Below are 15,654 nucleotides of genomic sequence, written 5' to 3'. Positions count from 1 at the left end.
ATGTGCAAATTACCTGAAGTGTCAGATTATAGATCGACGGGCACTGCTGATGTGCGTGGAGGCTCATGGGTAACCTGACTGGGCTGAAGGGCTCAGGTTGTGCAGGTCGAACCCCTTACTGTGAACTCACGCCAGCTCAGCACACTAACGAGGATGAGACAGACGCACTAACTAGGAACACAGGAGGTCCACAGGAAAGGAAGAACAGGGGGCAGAAAGAGGACACAACGCGCTTGACTGGTGCCTGAGAAGCGATAACAACAGTAACAGCGTCTGCTAGAATGAACAGACTGTGTATTTAAGAGTGTTGTACCACAGTTAAGGAGAAGGTAAGTTCTGATTTGTGAGAACTGGTCTGACGGTGGTCTCTGTCACTGTACAAGCTCCCCTTCTGCAGAGCGAAAACAGCTGCTCTGCTAAACTCCCTGCCTCAGGCTTCCTGATTCTTGGTTTGGAGTCTAACACTGCTGAACCTGGGATCTTCCTGTCGGGAATCTGAAGCAGACTGAGCAGTAATGTTTAGCTCATCTTTAACTACCCTTTCTTTACCTTCAGAGTCTTCAACCTGATCGAGCTATAACCTTTAGTCTCAGAGTCTCCTGTCTGACTCCTATCCTTCCCGAGTGTTCGACTGGATAGCCTACCCTTCTCAGCAGAATTTATACTCCTTTATAAAACCCTCTCAATCACTTAATCCCTATGGCACTGTGAGATAATATCCCTGCAGTACAGATCCCTCTGGCTGTGCTGTCCTGTGATGTGATCTGATCCCTATGGGACTGTGAGTTAATATCTCTGCAGTACAGATCCCTCTGGCTGTGCTGTCCTGTGATGTGATCTGATCCCTATGGGACTGTGAGTTAATATCTCTGCAGTACAGATCCCTCTGGCTGTGCTGTCCTGTGATGTGATCTGATCCCTATGGGACTGGGAGTTAATATCCCTGCAGTACAGATCTGGTGACACTTGTACGTTGACTCATCAACAGTAGTTCTGTAGATTCTACTCACCGTCTGGAGGCTCTTCTTTGCTGTTTCTTCTTTGGCGACTGGTTTCTTGATCTTGTTCTTGAACTGAAAGAAAACATATTTGTTATTTTGCCTCATGTATTATTTCAGCTCTGGCAGATCTGCCCTGTATGGTTCATACTGTGGTCTACCAAGTGGACCGAGATGCCCGTGAGACCGGTAAGCAGTGTGCCAGAGGCGTCTGCTTGCACCGAAACAAACACTGGAGCAACACTGTTGATGAGAGAGAAAGGCTTTGTGAGCCCTATTACCTCTCTACAGGTTCCTCACACTGTTGTAACTGTGGTCTATATTCCTCCAAAGGCCAACGCCATTAGAGCAGCAGAGACAATCACCCACACAGTACAGCATTTTCACAGCTTCCCTGACGATCCCAATATCATCACAGGGGATTGTCACCACTGTACACTACAACAATCACTTCATCATCCTCATCAGTGAAGAAGGCTTACAAATCCAGTGCTCAGGCGCCTCTGGGCTCCTCTGCCCACAGTGTGTGGTGTTCAGTTCCCACCTACAGAGCTGCCCTGAGGAGAGGGAGAGCCGAACCGTGTGGACAGAGGACTCTGTACAGCCACTGCAGCACTGCTAGGAGCGCACTGACCGGACATGTTTAAACAGTCAAGATCTGAGCTCCACAAACTGATACAGCTACTACTCACATAACCTTGTGTGATAATACTGTTATACCTCTGAAATCTCACACTGTACTCCCTTATAACAAACCATGACTGTTGTCAAAATCTCTGAAGACGGCTCTAAATAGGAACAAAAATCATTTCTTCCCCACGGGAATGTTCTCAGTAGGGAGGTGTAAAAGAACACCAAAAGAGGGATCGAGGGGCTCAGTGAAGGCTGAAATACAAAGGTGAGGATGAAAGGAGTACAGGTGTGAGGAAGGCTATCAGGTCAATGGTGAGACAGGAGCATCAGCACACGTGGAGAAACACACACTGATGTTGCAGATAAAATTAATCTTTTTTTCTAAAGTTTCACATATGATTTCACTAGTGAACTCAAGATTTTTAGAGGCATATCACTGCAGTACAGACCCCTCTGGCTGTGCTGTCCTGTGATGTGATCTGATCCCTATGGGTCTGTGAGTTAATATCCCTGCAGTACAGATCCCTCTGGCTGTGCTGTCCTGTGATGTGATCTGATCCCTGTGGGACTGGGAGTTAATATCCCTGCAGTACAGATCCCTCTGGCTGTGCTGTCCTGTGATGTGATCTGATCCCTATGGGACTGTGAGTTAATATCCCTGCAGTACAGATCCCTCTGGCTGTGCTGTCCTGTGATGTGATCTGATCCCTGCAGGACTGTGAGTTAATATCCCTGCAGTACAGATCCCTCTGGCTGTGCTGTCTGTGATGTGATCTGATCCCTGTGGGACTGTGAGTTAATATCCCTGCAGTACAGATCCCTCTGGCTGTGCTGTCCTGTGATGTGATGTGATCTGATCCCTATGGTACTGGGAGTTAATATCCCTGCAGTACAGATCCCTCTGGCTGTGCTGTCCTGTGATGTGATCTGATCCCTATGGGACTGTGAGTTAATATCCCTGCAGTACAGATCCCTCTGGCTGTGCTGTCTTGTAATGTGATCTGATTCCCTGAGGCACTCTTCCCAGAGCCTGTCTTCCCAATCAGCACCATCCTCACACACTCTTGGTCTTCCTCTTTACCTGTACTGCCTGGAATAGAGAGAGAATAACTGATCAAGTAAAACAAAATAGATGTGATCACAAATAGCAACTGCTGCTTGGGGTTCAGGGAGGGGGGCTGGAGAGGATGAGCACAGCACTGTGTTCATTCAAGGAGCTTTTATGTACAGGGAACTGAAAGCGTGGGTTTAGAATTTGACCTCCACCTGATCTCTGTTCAATAACATCACAAAAGTTACGTTTCTATCTTACCTGGTGAAATATTCTTAATATTTTCCTCCAGCTTCCCGATTCTCCTGTCCTTCTCCTCCAGGTCCTGCTGGAGTCTCCTGTCTCTCCTGTCCAGTTGAGCCTGCAGGTACATGTCAGCAGTGTAGCAGTCAGGCCTGTTCTTCTTCACCATGCTGTCTATCTTCTGCAGGAGCTGTGACACCTGGGCTCCCCTCTCCCTGGTGCTGAACACCAGGTACCTGCCCCCACACCTCTCCACCAGCTGCTGGCTGTCTGTGTTCTTCTTGAGAAACTGATCTTTAGGTTCTTTCTTCAGTGAGGTGAACAGTACAATGATGTAGTCAGTGACTCTCTTGCTGAAAATGTCCAGGAACAGATCTAGTTCTCCCTTGTCCTCGTCTGTGAGAGGCCCTGCAGAAATGACGAGGAGGAAGGCGTGGACACCAGGGTCACTCAGAGAGACACAGCGGTGAGTCTCACGTGTCACTTCCTCCTCTGAAAGCCCCGTGTTAAATAAGGCTGGCAGCTCCACCACAGAAACCAGCTGCCCAGACACGTCTCCCAGTCTCCTATCACACACTTGGGCAGCTGGTCTGAGCTCCTCTCGTCCCAGGATGGTGTTTCCTGAGAACATCTTCCCTGCTCCACTCCTTCCGAACAGGACAATCCTCAAACTGGGATTAACCATCTCATGTGTGTCAGACACTGAAAAACAAGCCAAGTGAGATTGTGTGCTGTTAGTATCATGGTGAGTCAGTATGTGAAGATGCTTCACAGGTGGTGGAGACTTGTTCTTCAACACAGACCCTTAACACAACAACACACTGCACCACCACTCAAAGATCAGGATACCCCTGTAATCCACTGATGGTGGATTCCTGAGACATTCCTGTACAACTGCTTGGACTCGTTGTCATCACTGATGTTCCAGCCTCACAGTGGGGCTCTACAGTAACCCCAGACAGGAGACTCTACAGTAATGCCTCAGGGAGGGGCTCTACAGTAACATCCAAGAAATAACTGTCTTCACTCTGCATGGAGCACCAGTCCAAAACAGTGTATGACAGGTTAATGACTGGAATTTTTATGCCTTGTTACAATTCTGTATCACTGCGCGCACCCCTGTCTAACAATAAAGGAAAATGTATAGATATAAATATAACAGACCTGTGCTCTTTTTAAATTAAAAAATAAACTATAAAAGCATTCACAAGCCTTGGCTCTTTCACATTCGTCCTCCAGCCCCCCTCCCCCTTCGATAGCCCCTCCCTCTGGACAGGGGTCCTCACTTCTCATCCCAGGGCCAGGAGGTCACCCCTGAGCCACAGGGTCGGGCTACAGATTCTCAGTCCTCAGCTACTCAATTAACAGTTAACATTCCTAAACTTTCATACTGGGGGTAGACATTCTTTGTGTAGTTTTGCAGTTTTTACAAAATAGCCAACATATATATTACGTAAGAAAGAAGCAGAAAACATTGAGGGTACGCTAGATTGTGTCCAGGGAGATGTGCCCTGTGACTAAGCTCTCAGGACACATTCAGTTGAATTCCTAGGAGCTGTCATTTATCATGAGCTGAAGCTGTTACTTCCCAAACTGAACTGCAGCCTGGACGGTTTTGTGAAGGAGCAACACAGGACCTGAGGTATTTATATCATATTAATACATTTATACACATACAGTGCCTTGCGAAAGTATTCGGCCCCCTTGAACTTTTCAACCTTTTGCCACATTTCAGGCTTCAAACATAAAGATATAAATTTTTTATTTTATGTGAAGAATCACCAACAAGTGGGACACAATTGTGAAGTGGAACGAAATCTATTGGATTTTTGAAACTTTTTTAACTAATAAAAAAATGAAAAGTGGGGCGTGCAAAATTATTCGGCCCCCTTGCGTTAATACTTTGTAGAGCCACCTTTTGCTGCGATTACAGCTGCAAGTCGCTTGGGGTATGTCTCTATCAGTTTTGCACATCGAGAGACTGAAATTCTTGCCCATTCTTCCTTGCAAAACAGCTCGAGCTCAGTGAGGTTGGATGGAGAGCGTTTGTGAACAGCAGTTTTCAGCTCTTTCCACAGATTCTCGATTGGATTCAGGTCTGGACTTTGACTTGGCCATTCAAACACCTGGATACGTTTATTTGTGAACCATTCCTTTGTAGATTTTGCTGTATGTTTGGGATCATTGTCTTGTTGGAAGATAAATCTCCGTCCCAGTTTCAGGTCTTTTGCAGACTCCAACAGGTTTTCATCCAGAATGGTCCTGTATTTGGCTGCATCCATCTTCCCCTCACTTTTAACCATCTTCCCTGTCCCTGCTGAAGAAAAGCAGGCCCAAACCATGATGCTGCCACCACCATGTTTGACAGTGGGGATGGTGTGTTGAGGGTGATGAGCCGTGTTGCTTTTACGCCAAACATATCGTTTTGCATTGTGGCCAAAAAGTTCGATTTTGGTTTCATCTGACCAGAGCACCTTCTTCCACATGTTTGGGGTGTCTCCCAGGTGGCTTGTGGCAAACTTTAGACGAGACTTTTTATGGATATCTTTGAGAAATGGCTTTCTTCTTGCCACTCTTCCATAAAGGCCAGATTTGTGCAGTGTAAGACTGATTGTTGTCCTATGGACAGACTCTCCCACCTCAGCTGTAGTTCTCTGCAGTTCATCCAGAGTGATCATGGGCCTCTTGGCTGCATCTCTGATCAGTCTTCTCCTTGTCTGAGCTGAAATTTTAGAGGGACGGCCAGGTCTTGGTAGATTTGCAGTGGTCTGATACTCCTTCCATTTCAAGATGATCGCTTGCACAGTGCTCCTTGGGATGTTTGAAGCTTGGGAAATCTTTTTGTATCCAAATCCGGCTTTAAACTTCTCCACAACAGTATTACGGACCTGCCTGGTGTGTTCCTTGGTCTTCATGATGCTCTCTGCGCTTTCAACAGAACCTTGAGACTATCACAGAGCAGGTGCATTTATACAGAGACTTGATTACACACAGGTGGATTCTATTTATCACCATCAGTCAGTTAGGACAACATTGGATCATTCAGAGATCCTCGCTGAACTTCTGGAGTGAGTTTGCTGCACTGAAAGTAAAGGGGCCGAATAATTTTGCACGCCCCACTTTTCATTTTTTTATTAGTTAAAAAAGTTTCAAAAATCCAATAGATTTCGTTCCACTTCACAATTGTGTCCCACTTGTTGGTGATTCTTCACATAAAATAAAAAATTTATATCTTTATGTTTGAAGCCTGAAATGTGGCAAAAGGTTGAAAAGTTCAAGGGGGCCGAATACTTTCGCAAGGCACTGTAGGTGTGTGGAAGGCTATCAGGTCAATGGTGATTGAAAGGAGTACAGGTGTGTGGAAGACTATCGGGTCAATGGTGAGACAGGAGCATCAGCACAGGTGGAGAAGCACACTCTGATGTTGCAGATAAAATTAATCTTTTTTTCTCAAGTTTGACATATGATTTCACTAGTGAACTCAAGATTTGTAGAGGCATATCACTGCAGTACAGACCCCTCTGGCTGTGCTGTCCTGTGATGTGATCTGATCCCAATGGGATTATGAGTTAATATCGCTGCAGTACAGATCCCTCTGGCTGTGCTGTCCTGTGATGTGATCTGATCCCTATGGGACTGGGAGTTAATATCCCTGCAGTACAGATCCCTCTGGCTGTGCTGTCCTGTGATGTGATCTGATCCCTATGGGACTGTGAGTTAATATCCCTGCAGTACAGACCCCTCTGGCTGTGCTGTCCTGTGATGTGATCTGATCCCTATGGGACTGTGAGTTAATATCCCTGCAGTACAGATCCCTCTGGCTGTGCTGTCCTGTGATGTGATCTGATCCCTATGGGACTGTGAGTTAATATCCCTGCAGTACAGATCCCTCTGGCTGTGCTGTCTGTGATGTGATCTGATCCCTATGGGACTGGGAGTTAATATCCCTGCAGTACAGATCCCTCTGGCTGTGCTGTCCTGTAATGTGATCTGATCCCTATGGGACTGGGAGTTAATATCCCTGCAGTACAGATCCCTCTGGCTGTGCTGTCTGTGATGTGATCTGATCGCTGTGGGACTGTGAGTTAATATCCCTGCAGTACAGATCCCTCTGGCTGTGCTGTCCTGTGATGTGATCTGATCCCAATGGGATTATGAGTTAATATCGCTGCAGTACAGATCCCTCTGGCTGTGCTGTCCTGTGATGTGATCTGATCCCTATGGGACTGGGAGTTAATATCCCTGCAGTACAGATCCCTCTGGCTGTGCTGTCCTGTGATGTGATCTGATCCCTATGGGACTGTGAGTTAATATCCCTGCAGTACAGACCCCTCTGGCTGTGCTGTCCTGTGATGTGATCTGATCCCTATGGGACTGTGAGTTAATATCCCTGCAGTACAGATCCCTCTGGCTGTGCTGTCCTGTGATGTGATCTGATCCCTATGGGACTGTGAGTTAATATCCCTGCAGTACAGATCCCTCTGGCTGTGCTGTCTGTGATGTGATCTGATCCCTATGGGACTGGGAGTTAATATCCCTGCAGTACAGATCCCTCTGGCTGTGCTGTCCTGTGATGTGATCTGATCCCTATGGGACTGTGAGTTAATATCCCTGCAGTACAGATCTGGTGACACTTGTATGTTGACACATCAACAGTAGTTCTGTGGATTCTACTCACCGTCTGGAGGTTCTTCTTTGGTGTTTCTTCTTTGGCGACTGGTTTCTTGATTCTGTTCTTGTACTGAAGGAAAACATATTTGTTATTTTGCCTCCTGTATTATTTAAGCTCTGGCTGATCTGCCCTGTACGGTTCATACTGTGGTCTACGAAGTGGACCGAGATGCCCGTGAGACCGGTAAGCTGTGTGCCAGAGGCGTCTGCTTGCACCGAAACAAACACTGGAGCAACACTGTTGATGAGAGAGAAAGGCTTTGTGAGCCCTATTACCTCTCTACAGCTTCCTCACACTGTTGTAACTGGTCTATATTCCTCCAAAGGCCAACGCCATTAGAGCAGCAGAGACAATCACCCACACAGTACAGCATTTTCACAGCTTCCCTGACGATCCCAATATCATCACAGGGGATTGTCACCACTGTACACTACAACAATCACTTCATCATCCTCATCAGTGAAGAAGGCTTACAAATCCAGTGCTCAGGCGCCTCTGGGTTCCTCTGCCCACAGTGTGTGGTGTTCAGTTCCCACCTACAGAGCTGCCCTGAGGAGAGGGAGAGCCGAACCGTGTGGACAGAGGACTCTGTACAGCCACTGCAGCACTGCTAGGAGCGCACTGACCGGACATGTTTAAACAGTCAAGATCTGAGCTCCACAAACTGATACAGCTACTACTCACATAACCTTGTGTGACAATACTGTTATACCTCTGAAATCTCACACTGTACTCCCTTATAACAAACCATGACTGTTGTCAAAATCTCTGAAGACGGCTCTAAACAGGAACAAAAATCATTTCTTCCCCACGGGAATGTTCTCAGTAGGGAGGTGTAAAAGAACACCAAAAGAGGGACTGAGGGGGCTCAGTGAAGGCTGAAAGACAAAGGTGAGGATGAAAGGAGTACAGGTGTGTGGAAGGCTATCAGGTCAATGGTGATAGATTGAGAGGAGTACAGGTGTGTGGAAGGCTATCAGGTCAATGGTGATAGATTGAGAGGAGTACAGGTGTGTGGAAGGCTATCAGGTCAATGGTGATAGATTGAGAGGAGTACAGGTGTGTGGAAGGCTATCAGGTCAATGGTGATAGACTGAGAGGAGTACAGGTGTGTGGAAGGCTATCAGGTCAATGGTGATAGATTGAGAGGAGTACAGGTGTGTGGAAGGCTATCAGGTCAATGGTGATAGATTGAGAGGAGTACAGGTGTGTGAAGGCTATCAGGTCAATGGTGATAGATTGAGAGGAGTACAGGTGTGTGAAGGCTATCAGGTCAATGGTGATAGATTGAGAGGAGTACAGGTGTGTGAAGGCTATCAGGTCAATGGTGATAGATTGAGAGGAGTATAGGTGTGTGGAAGGCTATCAGGTCAATGGTGATAGATTGAGAGGAGTACAGGTGTGTGGAAGGCTATCAGGTCAATGGTGATAGATTGAGAGGAGTATAGGTGTGTGAAGGCTATCAGGTCAATGGTGATAGATTGAGAGGAGTACAGGTGTGTGGAAGGCTATCAGGTCAATGGTGATAGATTGAGAGGAGTACAGGTGTGTGGAAGGCTATCAGGTCAATGGTGATAGATTGAGAGGAGTACAGGTGTGTGGAAGGCTATCAGATCAATGGTGAGACAGGAGCATCAGCACAGGTGGAGAATCACACGCTGATGTAGAAAAAATGAATCTTTTTTTCTCAATTTTGACACATGATTTCACTCCTGAACTCAAATATGTTTAGAGGCATATAACTGCAGTACAGATCCCTCTCTCTGGCTGTGCTGTCCTGTGATGTGATCTGATCCCTATGGGACTGGGAGTTAATATCCCTGCAGTACAGATCCCTCTGGCTGTGCTGTCCTGTGATGTGATCTGATCCCTGTGGGACTGTGAGTTAATATCCCTGCAGTACAGATCCCTCTGGCTGTGCTGTCCTGTGATGTGATCTGATCCCTATGGGACTGGGAGTTAATATCCCTGCAGTACAGATCCCTCTGGCTGTGCTGTCCTGTGATGTGATCTGATCCCTAAGGGACTGTGAGTTAATATCCCTGCAGTACAGATCCCTCTGGCTGTGCTGTCCTGTGATGTGATCTGATCCCTATGGGACTGGGAGTTAATATCCCTGCAGTACAGACCCCTCTGGCTGTGCTGTCCTGTGATGTGATCTGATCCCTATGGGACTGGGAGTTAATATCCCTGCAGTACAGACCCCTCTGGCTGTGCTGTCCTGTGATGTGATCTGATCCCTATGGGACTGGGAGTTAATATCCCTGCAGTACAGACCCCTCTGGCTGTGCTGTCCTGTGATGTGATCTGATCCCTATGGGACTGGGAGTTAATATCCCTGCAGTACAGAACCCTCTGGCTGTGCTGTCCTGTGATGTGATCTGATCCCTATGGGACTGGGAGTTAATATCCCTGCAGTACAGATCTGGTGACACTTGTATGTTGACACATCAACAGTAGTTCTGTGGATTCTACTCACCGTTTGGAGGCTCATCTTTGCTGTTTCTTCTTTGGCGACTGGTTTCTTGATCTTGTTCTTGTACTGAAAGAAAACATATTTGTTATTTTGCCTCCTGTATTATTTCAGCTCTGGCAGATCTGCCCTGTATGGTTCATACTGTGGTCTACCAAGTGGACCAAGATGCCCGTGAGACCGGTAAGCAGTGTGCCAGAGGCGTCTGCTTGCACCAAAACAAACACTGGAGCAACACTGTTGATGAGAGAGAAAGGCTTTGTGAGCCCTATTACCTCTCTACAGCTCCCTCACACTGTTGTAACTGGTCTATATTCCTCCAAAGGCCAACGCCATTAGAGCAGCAGAGACAATCACCCACACAGTACAGCATTTTCACAGCTTCCCTGACGATCCCAATATCATCACAGGGGATTGTCACCACTGTACACTACAACAATCACCACATCATCCTCATCAGTGAAGAAGGCTTACAATTCCAGTGCTCAGGCGCCTCTGGGTTCCTCTGCCCACAGTGTGTGGTGTTCGGTTCCCACCTACAGAGCTGCCCTGAGGAGAGGGAGAGCCTAACCGTGTGGACAGAGGACTCTGTACAGCCACTGCAGCACTGCTAGGAGCGCACTGACCGGACATGTTTAAACAGTCAAGATCTGAGCTCCACAAACTGATACAGCTACCTCTGAAATCTCACACTGTACTCCCTTATAACAAACCATGACTGTTGTCAAAATCTCTGAAGACGGCTCTAAATAGGAACAAAAATCATTTCTTCCCCATGGGAATGTTCTCAGTAGGGAGGTGTAAAAGAACAGATCCCTCTGGCTGTGCTGTCTGTGATGTGATCTGATCTCTGTACTCACTGTCTGAGCGGTCATCCATACTGCTTCTCCTCCTCAGCTCAGTCTCTTCAGTCTCTTCACCGCTCTCTGCTGATAAAAAGGACAAACACCTCATATTAACCTCATGTCCCCAGCAGAAACATCTTTCTGAAAACAATCAGAATCAACAAAACAGTAAGATGTTGTGTTTTCATGGTTTGATAATGCTCTGTATAATTTGCGAAACACCCGATCCAAGACATCTCTCTCTTTCCCAGCTCATTTAACTTTAAGAAATGTCCTTTCAAATACAGTGAGTTTTTCCTGAAGCACATTGCTGCCATATCAAGGGACAAAAATGTCGGCTGTGTCTGATTATTAGCCGATAGTCGATAGTGACAGACAGTGATCAGGTGAGCTGTGACACTGTGCCCAGCTGGAGCTGTGGGGTCAGTGTTGCTCACAGTGCCCAGCTGGAGCTGTGGGGTCAGTGTTGCTCACAGTGCCCAGCTGGAGCTGTGGGGTCAGTGTTGCTCACAGTGCCCAGCTGGAGCTGTGGGGTCAGTGTTGCTCACAGTGCCCAGCTGGAGCTGTGGGGTCAGTGTTGCTCACAGTGCCCAGCTGGAGCTGTGGGGTCAGTGTTGCTCACAGTGCCCAGCTGGAGCTGTGGGGTCAGTGTTGCTCATGGTGCCCAGCTGGAGCTGTGGGGTCAGTGTTGCTCACAGTGCCCAGCACTCAGAATCTGCACACAGTGGCCTCCACTTGCTTCAGCTGCAGGGAGGTGTCCAGTTTGTACCTCATGGGACCCCACTCATCCCCGCCGTGAGGACACTCACACCTACCCTCCAGCCAGACCGAGTGTGCAGCCGACTGCACCGCTCACAACTGGACCCCAGCTCACGATCATGTAGGTATCGTGTGACAGTCATAATGTGCTCATGTACTCGTAAATACAAGATAAAATATTTAATATTTTCCCCAGATGTTTCTATAGTCATTTTAAAACTGGCCCAACTCTAAACCTCAATAACCCATCAGAAAGTGTTTTTAGATCTGCCGTTTCTTGCTGTGCACGATGCAAGCAGCGAGTCCTGGTGCTGTCACCCTGCTCATGACCCGGGCTCGACTCCCTGCGCTCTTACACACCTCACAGAGCAGCAGAGACCCCAGATTTCACACTGTTGCTTTGACACGATCAGCTCGTTGACCAGCGGGGCCGACGATCTACCATTTCCTCCAACACTTTCCTGAAACTCACTTTAAATATCTGCAGAAGCGACAAACTCGAATTGAGAGTCATTTTTGGAGAAACGAAAAAATACGTTTATGCAGACAAATAAATCTGCAGTCTAGTTTATTCCTTTTACTGCTAATAACACAGCGGCATAAATACTGTGTTTTTCTGTATAACCGAAAGTAAAACTCGTCCTTGTTCTCCATTTTATATCTTGAAGAGCTTCCGTGTATTATTATCGTTATTATTATCTTTATTAACTAAAGAAATATAATTTTGAAATTATTCAAATAATCATAAAACGTCCAGTCAGTATGCTCCTGAAGCTACACAACCGTCACCCTAAAGATCTCCAATACTCACGGGGATCTGTCGGCACGGCTGCAGCCATTTCGTCCAAGAAGTTTCTTGTGACTCAGAGCAGAGTGAAACCAGCCACACTAACTGGTTTCCTGTTGGCTGCGCATTTCAAAATAACAGTCCCTCTAAAAGACACCTCAGAAAACACAATCCTGGACAAGACAAAGTCGCAGTTATAGCAAAACAACGATTTGTGCGTCCTCAACACTGGGAGAATGCGATACGGAGACCCACAGCCAGTAGAAAATGTCCCGTTCTTCCTTCACGTCTGCGTCATTGATAAGGTTTTTGGCGGTTTTATATCACTTTCTCTTTCAAACTGACACTGTGCTGTGCAGTGCTGGACGGGGAAAAGTCTCATTCTGGACCAAACAATAATTTGTGCCTCTGCAAAACTAGCTCAGATCTATTCTACAGACCCTCAGCTAATAGAAACCCCTGGTTTTGTCAGAATAGTGTCTTTGCCAGTGTTGCTGGGGTTTATACACCATTTCCTATTCCCAGACCAGGACTGTGCACTGCTGGCCAGGGTGAAGTCTCCCTGCTGACCGACCAGTGTGTGCCTCTCTAAAAGTCGCTGTCCTGACGAGCAACCTCGACAGAATATATCTGGTAGCAGAAGTTTGTTACTACTCCACTCTCTACTCAGAAAGGGTTTGTTGTAACGCACATGCGCACACTGGTGACGTCATGGCATAGGGTCCAACCTGGTGCTCCTAACGCCCTCTCTGACACCCTCTATGAGGCGTCCAATGGATGGTGCTGGGGACACTTTCAGGGTACCCCTCTGGGAGCAGGGGGGTAAGGGCAGGGTCTGGGGGTGGTAATCGGGGCAATTGTGGGGGCAATTTATGGGAGTCTGTTTGGGTGTCTTGTTGGGGGGGGCTGTGGGGTCAGGGCTTGGGAAAACACGCTGGGTGTTGGGGAGCACGTGACTGCAGGCGATGCTGCGCTAGGGCTCTCCAGGGGCGCTGCGGGAGCTCTTGGGGTTCAAGGCGCTGAAGGTGGCGCTGGTGCTGCTGATGGTGGGGTGGGTGGTGCTGGTGCAGGGGGAGGGGTTTGATGGGGGTGGGAGGGGGCTGGCGCTGGGGGCGGGGTCAGTGGACAAGGCGGTGTCGGTGCTGGGGGCGGGGTTTGTGCTGGGGCACAGGGGAGAGCCCAGGGGTCATGGCCAGTGTGGTGTCAGGGGCACCGGTTGGGGGCTCCACGCCGGGGGCCGCCGGGACATCGAGGGGCCCAGCGGCGGGGGGGCGCAGGGTTCCCGGCGATGTGCGTCAAGGCCGTGACGGAGAGGCTCTGCGGCCTGTTTTGGGGATCAACTGTGGCGCTTGAGGCTTTTTCTGGGGTCGCCCTGCGAGGGCGAGTGAGGCCGGCGGCGCTGTGTCATACCCCTGGGTCCCTGTGAGTCCTCGTCTGACCCTCCCCAGGCCCTGTCTGGCTGGTCTGGTGTCGTTCCAGAGCAGCCGTTGGCTGATCCCGTTCCAGTGTTTCATGTGTTGGTCCTGCACCCGTAACAGTGGCAGCTGAAGGGTTAATGGTATCCCAGACTGAAGAGGGATTGGATGCTCATAAAAAAATCAAACAAAATGCTCATGCAAATAGGCTCAATAAACTCATCAAGAAGGCTGGGTCTGTGTTGGGAATGAGCCTTGACCCCCTGGAGGTGGTGGCTGAGAGGAGAATGCTGGCCAAGCTCACAGCCATCATGAACAACACCTCTCATCCGCTTCATGGGACTGTTACTGGGAAGCGGAGCACTTTAAGCACCAGACTGCTCCAGCTCCGGTGTTCAAGGGAACGTTTCCGCAGGTCTTTCCTCCCGGCGGCTGTCAGGGTGTATAACGCTGCCCTAGGCTAGGACTGTTAGCCCTTCATTTGCTCCTCTATGGACAGCATGTTTACTCCATTGTACTTTTTGGACAATCAGTCTGTATACACCTATGCACATTTTGCACATATTTTATTGTTTTTACAGTGACTATGATCAGCACATTTTGCACACACCTGTGTATTTATTTTGTTTGTCTTTTGTTTTATAACTATTCTGATGTCTGTTTTGCTTGTCTTGGGCTGGACTGCTGTAACACATCAATTTCCCTACGGGATTAATAAAGTATTATCTATCTATCTATCATTTCATTCCATCGATTGAATAATTGCTCCTCTGCATCTACTAGAGAAATGCTTCACTTGTTTTCCGTACCTGCAGGTTGTGAACTGAGGAAGCCTCTTCGTGCGCTCGTGATTCACGGCTCTTTCCCGTGTCGCTGTACCATGTGAGACGGACTGTAGCACTGCCATCAGGCTGCAGCTGCAAGAGAGACACTGCTCATGCCTGGAGTGACTGCTGGGGGAGTTTGTCGTGTGGTTCAGTTTGTATTGAGTATGAGAATACTATATGCTACAAGGGATATGCAGATTAACACATACAAGAGAATCTGCAGCAGAGTGGAGAAAACAGGCGTCTTCGCTCTGAAGTGAGTTAATATGAGGACTGAGAATAAGAGGTCCTAGTTCTCACAACTTCACTCGGTAGCCCGTATATTCCTAACGCTGTGCGCTGTCTCCCTCCTGTGGACAGACTGTGTATCTTCAGCCAGTGCCGCACGTCACATTGCAAGCGGTGAAGGGACCGCCGGACAGGAGCTGTGTTGCACTTTTCAGTTTTGCTGAGACACGGATCCGAAAAGCAGACTGAACCCACACACAACGCCACACACACGGGTCCACACACACAGCTCCACACACACAGGTCCACACACAGCTCCACACACACAACGCCACACACACGGGTCCACACACACAGCTCCACACACACAGCTCCACACACACAACGCCACACACACGGGTCCACACACACAGCTCCACACACACAGCTCCACACACACGGGTCCACACACAGCTCCACACACACAACTCCACACACACAGGTCCACGGAGACCGGGACGACAAAAAAGGTCACGAGCAGGCAATTCACCGCAACAGCAGAGCAGCTGCAGCAGCGATGGGAGCAGTGAAGGGAGCAGTGATGGGAGCAGTGATGGGAGCAGCGATGGGAGTTGTAGCAGGAGCAGTGAAGGGAGCAGCGATGGGAGTTGTAGCAGGAGCAGTGAAGGGAGCAGTGAAGGGAGCAGTGATGGGAGCTGTAGCAGGAGCAGTGATGGGAGCAGA

The 15,654-nt window shown here is 48.4% G+C and overlaps 1 protein-coding gene across 1 annotated transcript; it reads right to left on the bottom strand.

Moving 5' to 3' along the window:
* Positions 1-1,616: 1,616 nt before the first annotated feature.
* Positions 1,617-13,139, bottom strand: LOC102683401 (GTPase IMAP family member 4-like). Its single transcript, XM_069196282.1, has 5 exons — positions 12,486-13,139; positions 10,931-10,999; positions 2,944-3,627; positions 2,599-2,721; positions 1,617-1,627 (listed from the first exon to the last, which is right to left on the bottom strand). Exons 1-5 carry the CDS (start codon positions 12,511-12,513, stop codon positions 1,617-1,619), a joined length of 915 nt encoding a protein of 304 aa, XP_069052383.1. The 5' UTR covers positions 12,514-13,139.
* Between the last annotated feature and the right edge of the window lie 2,515 nt (positions 13,140-15,654).

Source organism: Lepisosteus oculatus, chromosome 12, assembly GCF_040954835.1.
Source record: "Lepisosteus oculatus isolate fLepOcu1 chromosome 12, fLepOcu1.hap2, whole genome shotgun sequence".
In the NCBI taxonomy this organism is placed as follows: Eukaryota; Metazoa; Chordata; class Actinopteri; order Semionotiformes; family Lepisosteidae; genus Lepisosteus; species Lepisosteus oculatus.
The sequence above is the reverse complement of the archived record's forward strand: the minus strand, read 5'-3'. Positions and strand labels throughout refer to the sequence as shown.

Coding starts and splice junctions, on each gene's coding strand:
- LOC102683401 (XM_069196282.1), bottom strand. CDS start 12,513: ATGGCTGCAGCCGTGCCGACAGATCCCC. Junction 3,628..10,930: donor TATGGATGACCGCTCAGACA/GTGAGTACAGAG, acceptor CTTGTTTTTCAG/TGTCTGACACACATGAGATG. Junction 2,722..2,943: donor TATTAAGAATATTTCACCAG/GTAAGATAGAAA, acceptor TCTCTATTCCAG/GCAGTACAGGTAAAGAGGAA.